Raw genomic sequence first — 16,069 nt, 5'->3', positions numbered from 1 at the left:
GAACTAGAAAGCTACAGTAGCTATCTGTATTGGTATTCACACGGAACTTGATCACTCGATTTCAAGGTTTTTGGAATTTGGAACTTTACAAAACATGTAGTATGTTGTTGATTTTTTATTTGGTTTTTGGGAGCTGTCTATAACCGTAAATTTTTCCAAGAATCCCTTCGCACCGCACCCTTAGATTTGAACCGATTTAACAGAAATGAAAGACATCATCTTCTTCAATATAGGTTTAGGTACCACCACCGCAGGTTTTTATGTTGACGGTTATGACCACTGTCAATTTCTTAAGCTGTTCGAAAGGCATAAAACTGCACGGATGCTTGTGTCTTGATAGACATGCTTGAGGCCAAATTATCAACCAAGAAAAGGATGAATCGAGAGTAAAAAACCAGATCGAAAGAGTCGCCTTGCCAGGGCGGTGGTTATGTCAGCACACTCCGTGTCGCCTCCACGCCGATTGGCCTGGATATCATGAGCCGTGGCTCTCAACCTTCACTTTTCTGCAATTGACTGCTCAGTGACAATTGTACATTCCGATATCTCTCCGGGTGTGCAATGGATACATCTCTTTGACCCGGTGTCTATTCTCCCGGCCGACCCTATTCTCTCCTTCTCGTCGGCTCCCGAGTACCTTACCTCCGGTACTAGGACGGTTTGCGCCCGCTCAAGCATAGCTCGTTCCTCCGCCTACAAGGACCCCACTCTGGTGAGTATGCACTCTGACTACAAATCTAGTCTCCATATCCCCTCTTTTCATCGTCTTGCATTGGCATCGTCGCTGCAGCGCTAACCGGTATCGCCGCCGCATTGACAGGCCGGACCGCGGAACCATCGTCATTCTCAATATCCACTTTTACGCGAGCTGCAACTGCCTCTCGTCAGCGCCAATAATCATAATCAGTCCGTTCTTCGACAAGCACAATTCAAACCCGGGGCAGGTTCCCCTTTTCTTTCTGTTGCCCGCTGTCGCAAAACCCTGCCCGGGAACCACCGGCGCATGCGACAGACCGCAAGCCTCGACTCCGAGCCCGTTTTGACAACCACCTTCAATTCCGAGTCCCTGCGGCGCATTTCCTGGCAACAGGTTATACCACAATTCACACTCTGCGACGAATTCTCCCAGCCCGAGGGCTCATCCGCGGCGTGAACCCCGCCGAAGCCCTCTAACATGCCATCCTCAACCCCCGCCGGCGCTTCTTCTACCCCCGATGCCCTTGAGTCCGACCTCCTCACCAAACTTGCTGCCACCTCCGCGTTGGAAGAGCTGCAAGAAACGCTGCTGGGCTCGCTCCACCGCGCAGGGTGGACCGAAAAGGTCACCAGCCTCGCCACCGAACTCCTCCGCGCCGGCCGCTGCGAGACATTCGACGACGTGATGGAAGCGGTCGTGGCCTCGGCCGAAGGTAGATCTCATCCGGCGCTGGGCTCAAAACACTCCAGAGAACAGAACGGAGAAGCAGCATCGAACGGTACGAAAGAAGGAAAAGCCAATGGAACCAAGAAGGGCAATGCAGGCAATAATACAGACAACACCCCATACGACCCGTTGAAATATATCGAGGAGGTCGACGTGCGCATCCCGGACACAGTGGTGGACGAGGGCGTGCGTGGCCTCAAGGACATATTGAGAGAAATGGTTGATATGGAAGATGAGGGTGCTCCGAATGGAGACAAGAAGTAACGAATCTGCATGGCGGTGATTCCTTTCTGTATTAGTTTTCTTTCCTGTGGAGTCTTGATATGGTTTTCGGCAATGGCTACGGCATTGAATCTGGCATGTGCCCATCTATGATTCCTGGGTATGCGTGCATGATGGGCGCTCTCACATCGAACTCGAATAGACAATTGCATTGAACTGGGGACTTTCCGCCCCGAGAATGATTTATGTTTTCCATCCGTCAGTAAACTTTCTTCTAATCCTGAGAGGTTGTGTCATTGATGATGATACCCGAAGCCCTGGTTTGCTCCAGTGCCTAAGATGTCGCTGACTCAAGGAATCGATCTCTGGGACATGTAACTGTAACTTGCCTCGAAGGACCAAAAGAAGAATAGATATGACGCCGGATGCTCAGAAACACTGACACGATATCGGCAATCTCTAGCATCCAGTAAATATTTGCCTCCCTGACCCTCTCCTGTGCCACATCTAACACATCCATCATGCAGCATGTCTCAAATTTTGGCAAGACCACATTGATACCAACGGAGATAAGAACTGAACTGCATAAGAAGTATAGAGCATCCGAAGATGCGGAGACATCCAGAAGTCTTTAAGAGATTGAGTGCGTTAACGCCAGGTGTCTGGTGAAACTTCCCCGAAACTCTAAGGCGACAATACCAGTGGGAGGTATTCTAAAAAAGATATAAACAGGATGTTCAAGCTTACAGATGAAGAGCTGAAGCGAGCCTCTGCGGATTGGGAAACAATACTTGCATTTACCATTGAAGGACGAGACAAAAACAAAAGATCGGACCACAAGCGAGACTACGGATTTAAATCCACACATGGTTGCACAAAGCGATTAAGACTTAGAGCAGCATTAGATGAGTACAAGCTTCTCTGAGATCCCCTCGACTAGCTCACTGCTTCCACCAAGAAATTCCATTACTCAGTCAACGAAAGACCCAATATCTCCTAGCAGCCTCCCGACTTGGCGCAATACCTTCAAACCTACAATGCTACAGTTAAAGACTTGACAGAAACCTATCAGCAGCTGACTGAGCAACTCAGAATCAGCCAACTCAGAATCAGCCAACTCAGAATCAGCCAACTCAGAATCAGCCAACTCAGAATCAGCCAACTCAGAATCAGCCAACTCAGAATCAGCCAACTCAGAATCAGCCAACTCAGAATCAGCCAACTCAGAATCAGCCAACTCAGTCTACAGTCCCTTGAATCTCCGGGGAGTACCGTCTCTTCTTCTGTTGCAAGATAATCGGCCAGTCCGAAGCCTTGGGAGTGCTCAAGATCTAATGAACTGAATGGGGTCTCAACTGCATCCAGACCATCTTGGAACCCGAAGTTATGGATATAAATCAGGCCTTTGATTGACCCATCCTGGGCGGATGTGGATTCTGCCTTAAATTCAATTTCTTGATTCAATGAGTTGTTTTCATCGCTATTATTCTTGTTATCTTAGTGTTCTGTTCATTCTTTGGGTTATTTTTCGTGTCATATATGTGGTGCTAGGTACGCGTTGGTTGAACACAGAGCGTACCGGTTTATATGATGAAATTAGACATTTGTTATGACTATAGAATAATTTCAATCAGAAGCTGTCACAACAACTTGCTTGTGATATGTAGCACTGGAGCATACTATCAACGTCAAAGTGTGCGCCTTATCAGGTCTGAAACCCTGTGGTCTGTTCGATGATAAGGATTGAGGCGCACATACAGTAAACTACACCCAAGCAGAGCCGATAGCCCTTAGTGAGTAAACGTATTGTTCCCGTCGCCTGTACGCGCCCCGAAATAGGGGTCCAGAGAGGTGGAGATAATCGGTTGGTTCTCAGCGCTGGGCTAGGCGGCTCAAGTGGGTCTGGATGGCCGCAACTACCGTCACCCGTCTGACTGTATGTGGTTTTGCGCGGGCTACTCGAATTCCTATATTTGATAGAGAAGTCATTTGCAATCAAAGAGGTGGCTGAGTCGGCAACTTGCTCATCAAGTATTGAAAGATACACGAAAGGGTCCAGAAATCAAGTTCGCTTCGGAGCACTCGAGCGCCTGGGCGTCCGAGGATTCCTAGGGCCGTATTAAGTGGTGCATCAGGCATTGTCATGTTGTTCAAGAGGAACTCACATCCTGTGCCCAGTTTACAGAAGGTCGGATGCATTCTGTTTTGCGCCGCTCTTTCTCTTTCTGAGGAATTTCATTTGATAACCAGCCCCCAAAAGGAAAGATACGCCTTTGCCACGCTTCTCACGGGCGAAGGTGAAGTCGAATTCCCAGACGTGGAAGCCCCATACCTACGAGCAGCTCGACTGCTCACTTTCCAACTTCTACTTAACCCTCGTGCTCGAAATGAAACTTCGATGTCCTATTCCTCATCCTCGTGACTTCAAACGTATCCGAAGGACACCGTCCAATATTCGCGAATGACGGGGCTACAGTAATTCCAGTTGAGAGCTTTGTTCATGGCTGGGTTCAAACTAAATGGAGCCGGTGGAAAGACATTCTCGCCAATTTATATCTATGACAACTCACGGATTATGACAAGGTCCTGTTCCTCGACGCTGACTCAGTGATCTTCCACCCAATCCACGACATCTTCACTCATCCGGGAACTGAAATCCGCCAAATACTGCCACTCCTTGAAAAGCATACCAATAGTTCCGTGGCGTCTTTGATTGGAACCCCTACCAACCACAGCATGCCCGCCTCGTACATGATTACCGGAATTCACGATCCATGGGTAGAAATGGCCCTTCCTCCCGTCCCCGGCTCCGAATTCTACACAAAGAATAACTACATGAACGCAGAAATTCTTCATTATGGACCTTTTTCCGCGAATGGGATGAAAACTTTGTTACGTATATATGTGAGTTGCTTTATGGTATTTTGTGTTATTAATAACCGCATCAAATCAATAAATATAGACGCTTGCAGATGATGACAATAGGTGTCGTACGAAACAAAATCGACCTGTTCAAACGCTATGGAGCTTGAAAGATTACATAGATACCTCGGAGTTTTGGGAGTCACATTGGAAGGGTACCCATGATTGGTCGTCATCCTTCTGGGTAACCTTATTCGGGCAACGGCCGACCCGGACATCGGGGAGAAATATCTTTGCATTGCTTGGAGTCTTGGGTTCTGTTACAACTGTATTTAATTCTTGCCGTGACTATGCTTCTTTGATATAATACCCGATATTGAGGTTATCACTACACTAAAGTAGAACAGACCCCCAAATATGAGGAATAAGGTTGTCAACAAAGTTTCTTAGATCTGCGAGCTTATCTGCGAGCTTAAATTCGCTCTATCCAAGGATATTCAGCCCTTTAGCGGACATGCGACGTTGTAGAGAGTCGTTATCCAAATTAATCAGACTTGATTTCAAATGCTCCAGCTTGAGGGCTTGACAAAGCCCAGGAGACGCCGTCGCTCATGACCTGGTCCCAGTATTTACTCGACAATGGAAGCTTGTCGCCAAATCTTCTGAACCCATGCGGCACGCCACGGAAGACATGGACATCAGTAGGGATACTGAGCAGCAATCCGTCAGTGTAAATTTCCCGTTCAAGTGATTGAAAGACTCACCCGTTATCATTAAGAAGCTTCGCGTAGAAAAGACCCTCATCACGAAGTGGATCATTACCCGCAATGCCAAAGGTTGTAGGTGGAAGCGCCTTGACCTCTTCCGCGGTCGCATTTCCGGGATTCATACGGAGGTCCTTCTCCGCACCCCCAGCGCCAGCAACGCCAAGAAGACTCATAAACATATTGATGCGATCAACGGGCAGGATGGGCGCCTGAGCACATTGCTTGTAGCTAGACAATTCAGGACTCTTGAGCAGGTCCAATCTAGAGCCATAGTATTCACTCTGAACGAGGCAAGGGATCATCAAAACTTGTCCTCTGATTTTGGGACAAGCTGCCACCTTCTTGTTATCGCCGCGAAGCTGAGCAAGTGCTAGCGAGGCGGTCAATTGGGCGCCAGCAGAAATGCCACCCACGACGACTTGATCGCTAAGGCCGCCAATCTCAGCGATGTTCTCGTGAGCCCAGACGAAGGCGTCTTCGACATCGTCCCAGGCGGTTGGGTAGCGATATTCGGGAGTGTGACGATAGTTCACATTAAACACGACGACGGGCTCGCCCTTCTCCACCCGTGAGGTAACAATGCGAGAGCAGATACCATCTTCGGACGGGAGGGTTCCAAATAGGAAGCCACCGCCGTGAAAATGGATGTAGACGGGGAGGCGCTCCGAGGGATCCACGCCTGCGGGGCGATAGGTGCGTGCCTCGAGTTTGAAGCCATCGCGAGCGATTATAGTATAATCTTTGAGCTGGACCTTTTCACTGAGACCTATATCAATGAAGCATTAGACAGATGTTTGTACACCGCGGATAATAGGGCTCACTGACCACTGCTCATTGCCTGAGCAGCAATATCTTCGCGACTTTTGTTGAGCAGCTGCTTGAGCTCCTCCAGCGAAACGTCAGGGAGCTTGGGCAAGCTCGGCTCAAGAGCAATCCAGTCGGCACTGGGTCCAGCATATTCAGTATAGTCGGCCATTGTGAATGTATACAGCACTGGTTTCTCGATACTTGTTGGTCATCGGAAGATAGAGCTTGCCAGGTGAGCAATACCCCTCATGCGGGCACCTCGGCTCGGCTATGAGCACATCTCCATCGGTACCCCACATGTGGATAGCAGCACATCGATCGGGGTTTCCCAAATTCCGGTCTTCAATACAAAGAGACTCGGTCAAGAGATAACACGGGCTCAATATATTGATATGAGCTCCTGGGATTTGACTGAAATTGGGCCCTGGTTAACTTCCAGTCCCCAGCCATGGATCCGGATCCCGAGATACCAACCACCACTTCCTGTTCCTTGAACTTTAAGTCGCCATCGTGATAAATGTAGGCTACCATGGTGATCAAATTGGAAATCTTCGGGTAATTTATGTTCTATAGCTGATAACGGCTGCGCCAGCGGGCTACAAACAGGCATGAGCGAAGAGGCAAGGAAGACTCGACGAGAGCGAAGCATGCTGGTTCTATAAAGAGAGTGACTTCCACTCACGCTGCAGCAGTAGACTTTCAATACATTTCCATGATTATGGCATTCTAATTACTTAAGACAGGGTATCATCTAGCCAGCCGGCATTATACATACAGGGTTGTGACTCCCTTAAGAATGGGAGGGTAGTTCAGACAATGAGCGCCCAGTATCCATCTCACGTATAATCGGTTTATTGTCCAACTCGCGCAAAAAAGTCTGCTGATAGAATCGAAAATCATTGTGAGTCACGTCGTCTGTTGTTTTCGCTGCCGGCTTCCGCCGTTTGAAAATGATAAAGGCGACCACCGAAGCGATCAGAATTATACCGGCGCCAACACCTGCTCCTATTCCGGCAGTAGTCCCGGGGCTAATTTGTCGAAGATGAGGATGAGGATGAAGAGGCCGAAGATGTGTTTGTGTTTGTAACTGATGTTGCGGTCGCTGTTGACGTAGAATATATGATAGTTCCGGTTTTGGGGAGGTATAGGACGGTTTTGAGATTGGATGGGCTAGGAGCGGGGGAAAGCTCATTAGTCGGCTCTGAATAATCGGACTGTCCTCCATTATATGAGTAATAGGCCTGAAGACTAGAGGTTGAGTTGTAGGTAATCTGTGAGCCTGCGAGCCCTCCTGCGCGACCGTAAATACGAATCGTTAGCTCTATGAACCGTTTCTAGAAAGGCAAATGAGTACTGACTATAGTGGTTTTGGTAGCTAGGGTCTTGTAGTGTTGGGTCTGTGTAGTCGGCAGTGTAATGTCTATCACTATTGGAGTTCTTGTAGATGCCGTTGCTCATACAGGTCGAGCCTCGTACGCAGCATATCACATTGTGGCCGACTTGGTTCACGTCTTCACTTGGTGCATCAGAGTAGTTGATGTTAATCGCACCCAAATGTAGAGAGTAGCAGTTGGCCATTGTAGGTTATTCAGAAGTGGAAGTGACACCTGGGGCAAACGAGATTCAGGGAGAGGAATACAGGGTGTTCAAACTATCTACACCTAGTTTGGTAAAGCCTCCCCATTGTGGATTGTCTGGGTGGCTTCTGGCCAACGATCCAGGTTTAGCCCCCAAGCCTGAGCGCCGGAGCGGACTGCGCTGGGCAGCCCTTCGGCATGGTACGTTGGATGATTTTCTAATTCGGGGATTAACACAGCGACAACGCACTTGGATGAAAAGAAACCAGGTTGTTCTCGTTGCGCACTTTAATATTGGCGAATTTTCTTCCTTTTCAATGGCTCGTCAATCGCGGTTCCAGGTAAAATAAATCATTATCCTGGACGTGACAACTTGGATGGCTTCGCTTAGCGCCGGAGTTTCCTCACGCAGTGTGATCTGCTTAAGATGTCCCAGGGACTAAATAAAGAATGAACAAGTGGTATTTAAGGGCAGGTACGCGCTCGGATATACCTGGACTCGGGTTTGCCGCACAGCTACTTCCAATGCGCCACAATAAAAAAACAGATATTGATCTGGTACCTCAAACAGTTCCTGAGATGATTTTTACCACAATAATACATATAAAAGAGCCTTAAAAAGATCAGCGGTCTACAACTTATAATAAAAAGCAATTTTCAAATATCAAAGCAATTGTGAACAGGGTGGATATCAAATAGAAGACTCTGGATGTTCCGATATTTCCTCTCTCTTCTCACCCTTCCACCAGTCAAGGTGACCTGTCGATAGCTCGTTAGTTGCCGCGCTCTTCTGAATCTCATTTTCCGTGGTATTCGCCTTGCTAACTCCCAGCGCATAGAACATCATTATCTCTGTGGGATTCTTCTTTCATTTCGTTTGCTGGTGGCATACTGATGTGGCTAATATAACATGGGTGTTGGGGGTATTTGAACAAGTGACCTCCAGCTCAGAAGTCAAAGCAGTACAGTGATAGTCAATGGGAGCATAAAAAGTGGAATAATGTGAATTAATTTGCTCGCTATGATTAAGACAAGGGCATCATTCCCAGAACTCACCAGTGTAGTGCTAGAATGAATTCCCTTGAACCCTTAGATTTGCTATATTGCCTGCCCCACTCGATTTGCACTCGTTTCTGACCCTGTGTCCTCCAAAGCCTTCGTATCGACATACTCATGCCTCACACTCCATTGGTCCGTCCTCTGAATCGCCATGGTAGGGCTTCTGTCTACCGGTAGATCCTCGGGGTACGTTACTGCAAAGGCAGCTGCCGAGGAACCCAACATTTCTATCTCATCCTCCACGTATTGAGATGTGATCACAGATTCCCTCTTCCCTCGGCTCATCCCAGCCAATGCATATGAATTGCCGTACGAGTTACTGTTGCTTCCACCGCCGATCCGTTTATGCAAAGTAACATTGAGCATTCCAGTCTCGAAAGCATCGAGGAAAGGCTTTAAACATGGTATGCACGCGGTCATGAGACTGACGCAAAGGACGCATTGGGTGATGACGGTGGTTTGGAAGGCGTACGTCGTCATGTCTGCGGAAGACGGGGATTTCTGCATGAAGGCGAGTCGAATAATGGTCGCAATAATTACACTAGATTCAGTCCAACATTAGTCTGCGCCTCGAGGCAGCGAGCGGCCGGGCAGTTAGAATGGTATAATTGTACGCACAATATGCGAAATGCAAATGCAACGACCACAGTCATTTTCTTCCGGAAAGAGACCTGAACAGGCTTGATGATAAATATTGGGAGGATGCAGATTATGAGCTCGGTCATGATGTCAATTGGGGAAATAGCGGCCCAAAAGTCGAACTGAAGACTGAAGCATCAGTATATACCGGGTCGGAATGGTAGAGAGCAGGGCCAGAACTCACAACGTTTATACAGTGTCCACTGTTTCTGTCCCATGGATTGGGAATCCCACATTGAAATGCAAGAGTGAAGAAGGCAGCAACTGTCCACGCGATAATAACAATGGTCGCCAAGGAACATGTCTTTTTGTGTAATTTGTTCACATTGAGTTTGTCGAGGAACTGTAGGATGGAGATCTTTGCGAGGCTCAAACTGAGGATATAAAGAAGTTCGGATGCGTAGAGGTACTAGAAGCGACTTGCGGTCAGTGGTTGTAACTTTTCTCAGGGAAGTGAAACTTACCTTTCCTACTTGGCTTATTCCAACATCCCCCAAGGCTGATCTAGGCTTCCCGAGTCCATGTCTAGTGCCTGCAAATATGGTGCTGGACTGAGCAATGCCAAACACCTGAAAATTGCCGTTAGAACAACAATGCAATGGTTTCTGTAATTGGTCGCAGAGGCCAACGAGGAATTTACCAGAGAGAGGGAAACAGTCGCATCATCCCATTGTAACGACCGAAGCATGAAAAGTCGAAACGCAAGTCGGATCAGCACAGCCATTACCATCATCACCAAGAGATAGAGCGTTGCGATGGCGATCTGATCTACGTGGTCCGTGGCTGGCGTTCCCAAGTAGATGGCTCGTATGTCGACCGTACGGACAACATTTGAGGGGAAAGCGAGCCGTACAGGCAAACCCATCTTGAGAATTGCCTTATGATCACACGAGGACCAAGTGTTAAACCTTTAGGCTTGAATGCATCGCATGTGGTTCATAGACACCGCAATAAAACTCTGAATGGTTCATTTCTTACTTATCGAGGGTGGATGGCTGAGTGCTGTAATTATTGGCTGACATTCATTTATTCTACGGCCCCTTACCAGTAGTGATGCTTGTTCCATGTTTCATAGAGGCGAGTCGCGGGCTACCTGCTTATCGGCTTCCAGGAGCTGACAGGGGCTAGTTATGCACTATGTTCCTTCCAAATCCTTCTAAATCCTGGCAATATTTTGACAAGGATTCCAAATTGCACTAGCTTAAAGTTGATGAAATTAAGCTAATAAAAATCAGCAAAAGTACTCGAGACCGGCCAGAATTTGCGTCGTGCAAAATCTAGCATGCCGACGCGAGTCATGGGCGATTTAATTCTAGAAAGGGTCCAACCTGCCAGCCGTGGTTGTATTTTCATATTGCTCTGTGAAAAAATGAAAGAAGCCATGGAAGTGAAGCCATAACATAGTGTGGATGTAAAGCTATCATATACCTAAGAAAATATGCCAGAGGCGAAAGAGGTCGGACTGAACAACATCACTATTGGTAAAGTCTAAACTTGAAAGATCGGATAGTCCGTACACCGGCGGAATCGGAGTGAAAAACAACAATTCTAAATAATCCACGGCTTATGATGAAAGGAGAAAGGTCGGGTCGAAAATGCCGCATTGATTGTTGGATGTGGCTGTAGTCAGTTTCCAGGTTGCGATATTAGTCTTTTGTTCTTTCCGGATGACAAGGCTTCGCCAAAGCTTTTTTGCATGGTTTTAGGACTGGGATGTCTAGGCCTAGACCTTAGGCGCATGGTGGCTGATTGCAGGCCGCGTCAACTTCACCAGTAATGTGAAAGCCATTAATCCGTAGGGGATACCATCGGATCTTCGGGGATCAATACTCTCCGTATGAAACATTTACTCCTATATTAATGTCATTGACTGGATCAAAACAATAACCTTGCCATTCATCCCCACCGGACATTGCACATGAATCGCAAATTAACACTAGATTGATTGGTTGTTCGAAACTAGCCACCAAGCTAAGTCTAAAGGATCTCGGAAACGGTGTAGCGAATGCCCTCCTTATCCGCCCGCGAAACGCAAATTTGGAAATACTTTTCCAGGGCCGCCACGCGCTCCTCTTCAGATTTGAACGATTCTAACACCTCAGACGTTGCCCCATTCCGTCGCTTGAGAGTGTTGTTGAACAGAGTCAGATCCCCAACAACCTCGTTATTCTCATCGATGATCATTTGTACACAAACAACGTGGAAGGTAAACCAACTTGCCCGGTTGGTGCTCATGTAGTAATTGATGATTTCGAAGTCTTCGGGTATGAACTCAGTTCCGGTAAAGCAATAAGCGGGGGTCCATGCATTTTCGGCCCCATTGCGGATCTCATATTGCCACACATATTGGCCCTTGCTCGTGTGTTGAGCAATCGGTGCGTGAACGAGCCGACCACATTGATCTCCGGTGTTGTGGAACTCAAAGTTCTCCACCAATGACACGGGCTGGTGGGGCCCATTGGAGCCAAATCCCACGTCGATGAGATATTTTTGTTCCCCGATAGTAACGACATTCACCATGTGGTTCCTATTAGCGAATTAGCAAGTGGGCGAATATGAACCCCCATTGTGGGATCCCTGACAAGCGACCACGGGTGGCTGTCAAAGGATCATGGAAACCTGTAAAAAGAGAGAGGGGGAAATGATCATACCATCCACTGTATTTCGGGCCCTTCCAGCTCTTAGATGCCGACATAGGCTGTACGGCTTCATTGACTCGGCCTCCGACTGATGTGACATCGTAGCCCAGGGTCCGCAAGACAGTTCCAAACAGGGTGTTGTTCTCCATGCAGTAGCCGCCCCGTCGCGATTTGTTATCGACAATCTTGTCGAAAACCTGTTCATAGTCTATAGATATGGTGCGGTGGGTCGAGTAATGAAGATTGAGATTCTCAAAGGGCACAGCTGCCAGCTGATAACGCTGCAGTAATTCCAAAAATTGCAGGGAAAGTTGCTCGTCCTTCTGGGCCACACTAGACTGTCGGTAGATTTGAGGAAGCCCGACCCGGTCAAAATACCGATGCAGTTGTTCCGGCGAATAAGAAGCCATTTTAATTGAGCAAGGGGGAGGAACGAAGTCGAGTGGCTAGTTTCGAGCTTGCGTTTCAAATATGAAATTTTCAAAAGTGGCTATTAGACTGTTTGCGGCCACAATTACCCAGAAAGTTCTTCTGTCCGGTCCTAAAGTAGCCGGGGGATCGATCAGCTTGTTCGACTACGCGGGGCACAGTCTTCCGGATCCATCCGGCGGACGATTAGTGCACTATCCAACGCTTGCAGGGATCATGCATAGACGAGAATCTAGCGCGGCAGATAAGAATGTTGGCTTCTAGGGTGACAACGCTAATTAGTGTTCCTATTAGTGTTCACATTAGTGTCATTGTTCTGAACGTGGAAGCAAGGATTCGCCTCGGAGCACGCTGCATTGCATGGACTAAATAAGCAATTTCGGCACGTTTTAGTTGGGGAACCCGGAAATTCTAGTCTCTTCAAAAAAGCCAGCTAGTTAAGTGAGCGCTGAATTTAGGGCACTGAGATTTCACCACAAAGTCGAGGACTTTCCTACTCACCCACCTGGGCACCACGAACCTGCAAGTTGGCGATCAGGAGAGCGACTAGTGAGCATTGAACAAGATATTTCTTTTCTCTTTTAGAGCCTGCATCACCCCCGCATCCAACCTTTTTGTTTCTTTTCCTTTTTTTTTTTTTTTTTTTTTTGAATTCTGCCATTTCAATACCCTTTACTGTTGTTCTTTCCTCGCATCTATTTCGGTTTTCAGAATGCGGATCAAGAATGGCGATATGGCGGTCCAGGAGCTGGGCTCGACTGGATACAAAAATCGGGACGATGAGGATATGGCAAAGCAGGGCAAGAAACAGCAGTTCGAGGTACACTTTCACTATACACCCCGGTATTGACCTGGCACAAACTGATGAGAGCAGAGAAACTTTGGCTTCCTGTCAATGTTGGGCTTCACAACAACGATGATGTGCACCTGGGAAGCAGTGCTTTTGTGAGTTCCAGAATTCAATATTCTCTGATCCCACGACTAAGTATTTTTCCAGTGCCAACCCGACATCGATGATTGACGGAGGCCCCGCTTCACTTGTTTACGGCTATCTCTTCTGCTGGTTCGGCGCTCTAGTCACCGCAGCTTCGCTAGCCGAGATGGCTTCAATGTACGAAATTCGCCTGTCCGTTTCGTTTTCACTCCGAGGCTGATCGAATGCAGGGCTCCCACTTCCGCTGGACAATATCATTGGGTTGCCATGCTCGCTCCGAAAGGCCAAGCCGTCTTTCTGAGCTGGGTAACAGGATGGCTGGACTTGATCGGATGGTGGGCCAACACTGCTGCGGGTGTATACTTCGGGGCAACCGTCACTCAGGGCCTTTTGGTTTTGAATTACCCTGATTATGGATTTGAGCGCTGGCATGGGACTCTACTCATGTTTGCTGCATTGCTCCTATGTGTGGGGGTGAATTCCATTGGAGCAAGGCTTCTCCCTAAGCTGGAAGGTTTGATTCTGATTCTTCACATCATGGGGTTCTTCGCCGTCTTGATTCCTCTCGTCTACCTCGCCCCACACAAAGATGCCGAATTTGTCTTTGGTACATTCATCAATAGTTCTGGATGGAGCAACTCTGGGTTGGTTTGGTTCATTGGACTCATGGGCACAAATCTACCATTTATCGGTATGTGACTCCTGTTTCCTGGCTAGAGCTTTGTCTAACCGGTTTATATAGGCTACGATGGTCCATGTCATATGGGTAAGTGCTTACATTCAATGATCTTTCCCTAATTGCCTCAGACTAACCCCCTTTTAGCGGAAGAGGTCAAGAACGCGTCCGTCATCGTGCCTTGGTGCATGATTGGCACGATCCTTTTAAATGGTACACTCGGGTTTGCAATAGTCCTCGCGTTCCTGTTCTGTATTGGAAATATGGAAGATGCACTGGGCAGTGCGACTGGCTACGACTTCATTGAAGTCTTCTGGAATGCCACCAAGTCCCATGCAGGCACATCAGTCATGGCTGCCCTTCCTACCGCGCTCGTGATTTGCGCTTCGTTTGGATTTTTGGCTTCAGCCTCACGCCTCACCTGGGCATTTGCGCGAGACAAAGGATTGCCCTTTTCCGATTTCCTCTCCCACGTTTGTACCACCTTGATCTTGTACTTGACAAAGGATCGATCACTGATTATGAGTTTCGGTTTTAGGTCAACCCACGCTCAGGCCTTCCAATTCGCGCCGTTATCCTCTGTGCGCTCATCACGGCATGTATTTGCGTCATCAATGTGGGATCTTCGGCTGCATTCAACGCCATTGTCTCATTGACTACAGCTGGCCTCTTCCTTTCCTATGAGATAGCTATTGTGTTGATTGTGATAAAGAAGATTAAGCGAGACCCCATCGCTTATGGCCCCTGGACACTTGGTCCGCTCGGTCTCGTCGTCAATATCGCCTCGATTTGCTTTTTGACTATCACAGTCTTCTTTTCTTTCTTCCCCACGGAGCTTCCCGTCGTGCCATCAAACATGAACTGGTCTATCGTTGTGTTCTCTGGTGAACTCCTCATCGGGTTGATCTGGTACGCCGTCTATGGCAGGAAGGTATACCATGGCCCCATTGTGGAGTCTGGTGTTATTCCCATGAATGGCGAGGTTACTGTGGAATCTGAAGAATAGAGGACACATGTAGCCACGGGCTTGGACCTTACGCTTCGTGGTTTTGTACAATATAGTCAGGTTGGATTTTGATATACAGAACAGATTTAATTTATTGGTGATTCATGTTTCACACCGAAAGCCATTTTTGTAGACATGCTGCTCTTCTGGTGAATGTTTGTTCGGTGGCTCGGTTTGTCGGAACTTGATTATCTCAACATCTTGACGTTGGATTTCTTTCAGTGGGGTCCAGATGATGACTTCTCAATTTGCAGCGGCATAGAAATATTGGTGACTACTTGAAAACGTCCTAATTGATAGGCTAGATGAGTACAAAGATCTTCAAGCTCTTTGTCGCTGAGGGAGCTGTCCCATACGTAAACTGCGCTTGTTTCAGAGTTAGGGTTCACTCTAACCAAGATCAACTCATGCACGAATTTGCACTGGCACCATTGCAGTAGTAAAACTAATGACGCCCTGACAGGATTGCTCTGAAGGGTACATCGGTGGGTGCTCGTGTAATGAGCAGTCAGAATCAACCAGGCGGCGCGAATTTTGGGGGTTATGTAATACCTCCTCAAGGCCACTGTAGTCCGGAGATTTGGCATGTTAAGGTCTTGTCGAGGCGAGGCTGGTAGACTCGGCTGCATGTGTCGGTTCTGAATCTCCCAACCGTTTCCAACGCTTTGTCTTCCAACCTATAGCCCCCCTCCCCAAAATGATAGAAATAAAATAAAGTAAAAACCTTCCAGCAGTATGGCTATCGAAGAACTTGCAGCACCGACGAGATCGGTCGAAGATCGATCTGATCGCCAAGTGGAGCGGTCTAGCGCCATCAAGCCCCATTCACACTCCTTGGCAAGGTCTATTTTTTCCGACGTCATGCATGTTCCACACCGCTAGCGATCCCTTGCCCCATGATTTCTAAAACTATTCCCAGAAATCGGTAAATCTCCGAACAACGAAGAGCATCGCATATTAAATGTATGAAATTCATAGGATCCGTCGGTGGGGCCACTACCGACACGCCCAGACTCAGTGGCATAGCAC

General features: G+C 47.8%; 6 protein-coding genes across 6 annotated transcripts; 2 read left to right on the top strand and 4 right to left on the bottom strand.

Moving 5' to 3' along the window:
• Window positions 1-1,174: 1,174 nt before the first annotated feature.
• On the top strand, window positions 1,175-1,687 carry N7443_000289 (uncharacterized protein; the record flags this gene model as incomplete). The annotated part of the gene is made up of 1 exon (XM_056880345.1): window positions 1,175-1,687. One exon carries the CDS (start codon window positions 1,175-1,177, stop codon window positions 1,685-1,687), a length of 513 nt encoding a protein of 170 aa, XP_056745583.1.
• A 3,364-nt stretch (window positions 1,688-5,051) lies between these two features.
• Window positions 5,052-6,250, bottom strand: N7443_000288 (alpha/beta hydrolase; the record flags this gene model as incomplete). The annotated part of the gene is made up of 3 exons (XM_056880344.1): window positions 5,052-5,217; window positions 5,272-6,040; window positions 6,100-6,250. The coding sequence occupies 3 exons, from the start codon at window positions 6,248-6,250 to the stop codon at window positions 5,052-5,054; spliced, it is 1,086 nt and encodes a 361-aa protein (XP_056745582.1).
• An 859-nt stretch (window positions 6,251-7,109) lies between these two features.
• N7443_000287 (Amino acid/polyamine transporter I) lies at window positions 7,110-7,659 on the bottom strand (the record flags this gene model as incomplete). The annotated part of the gene is made up of 2 exons (XM_056880343.1): window positions 7,110-7,402; window positions 7,440-7,659. The coding sequence occupies 2 exons, from the start codon at window positions 7,657-7,659 to the stop codon at window positions 7,110-7,112; spliced, it is 513 nt and encodes a 170-aa protein (XP_056745581.1).
• A 1,097-nt stretch (window positions 7,660-8,756) lies between these two features.
• On the bottom strand, window positions 8,757-9,442 carry N7443_000286 (L-Aspartase-like protein; the record flags this gene model as incomplete). The annotated part of the gene is made up of 2 exons (XM_056880342.1): window positions 8,757-9,258; window positions 9,336-9,442. 2 exons carry the CDS (start codon window positions 9,440-9,442, stop codon window positions 8,757-8,759), a joined length of 609 nt encoding a protein of 202 aa, XP_056745580.1.
• Window positions 9,443-11,333: 1,891 nt separating this feature from the next.
• Window positions 11,334-12,405, bottom strand: N7443_000285 (arylamine N-acetyltransferase family protein; the record flags this gene model as incomplete). Its single annotated transcript, XM_056880341.1, has 2 exons — window positions 11,334-11,883; window positions 12,008-12,405. The coding sequence occupies 2 exons, from the start codon at window positions 12,403-12,405 to the stop codon at window positions 11,334-11,336; spliced, it is 948 nt and encodes a 315-aa protein (XP_056745579.1).
• A 731-nt stretch (window positions 12,406-13,136) lies between these two features.
• Window positions 13,137-15,040, top strand: N7443_000284 (uncharacterized protein; the record flags this gene model as incomplete). Its single annotated transcript, XM_056880340.1, has 7 exons — window positions 13,137-13,244; window positions 13,299-13,369; window positions 13,422-13,535; window positions 13,589-14,049; window positions 14,101-14,124; window positions 14,182-14,507; window positions 14,573-15,040. 7 exons carry the CDS (start codon window positions 13,137-13,139, stop codon window positions 15,038-15,040), a joined length of 1,572 nt encoding a protein of 523 aa, XP_056745578.1.
• Between the last annotated feature and the right edge of the window lie 1,029 nt (window positions 15,041-16,069).

The sequence above is a fragment of the Penicillium atrosanguineum genome, assembly GCF_028827265.1.
Source record: "Penicillium atrosanguineum strain IBT 20685 chromosome Unknown utg000001l_segment0_segment0, whole genome shotgun sequence".
In the NCBI taxonomy this organism is placed as follows: Eukaryota; Fungi; Ascomycota; class Eurotiomycetes; order Eurotiales; family Aspergillaceae; genus Penicillium; species Penicillium atrosanguineum.
Note: the sequence above shows the minus strand (reverse complement) of the source record. Positions and strands in the feature narration are given on the sequence as shown.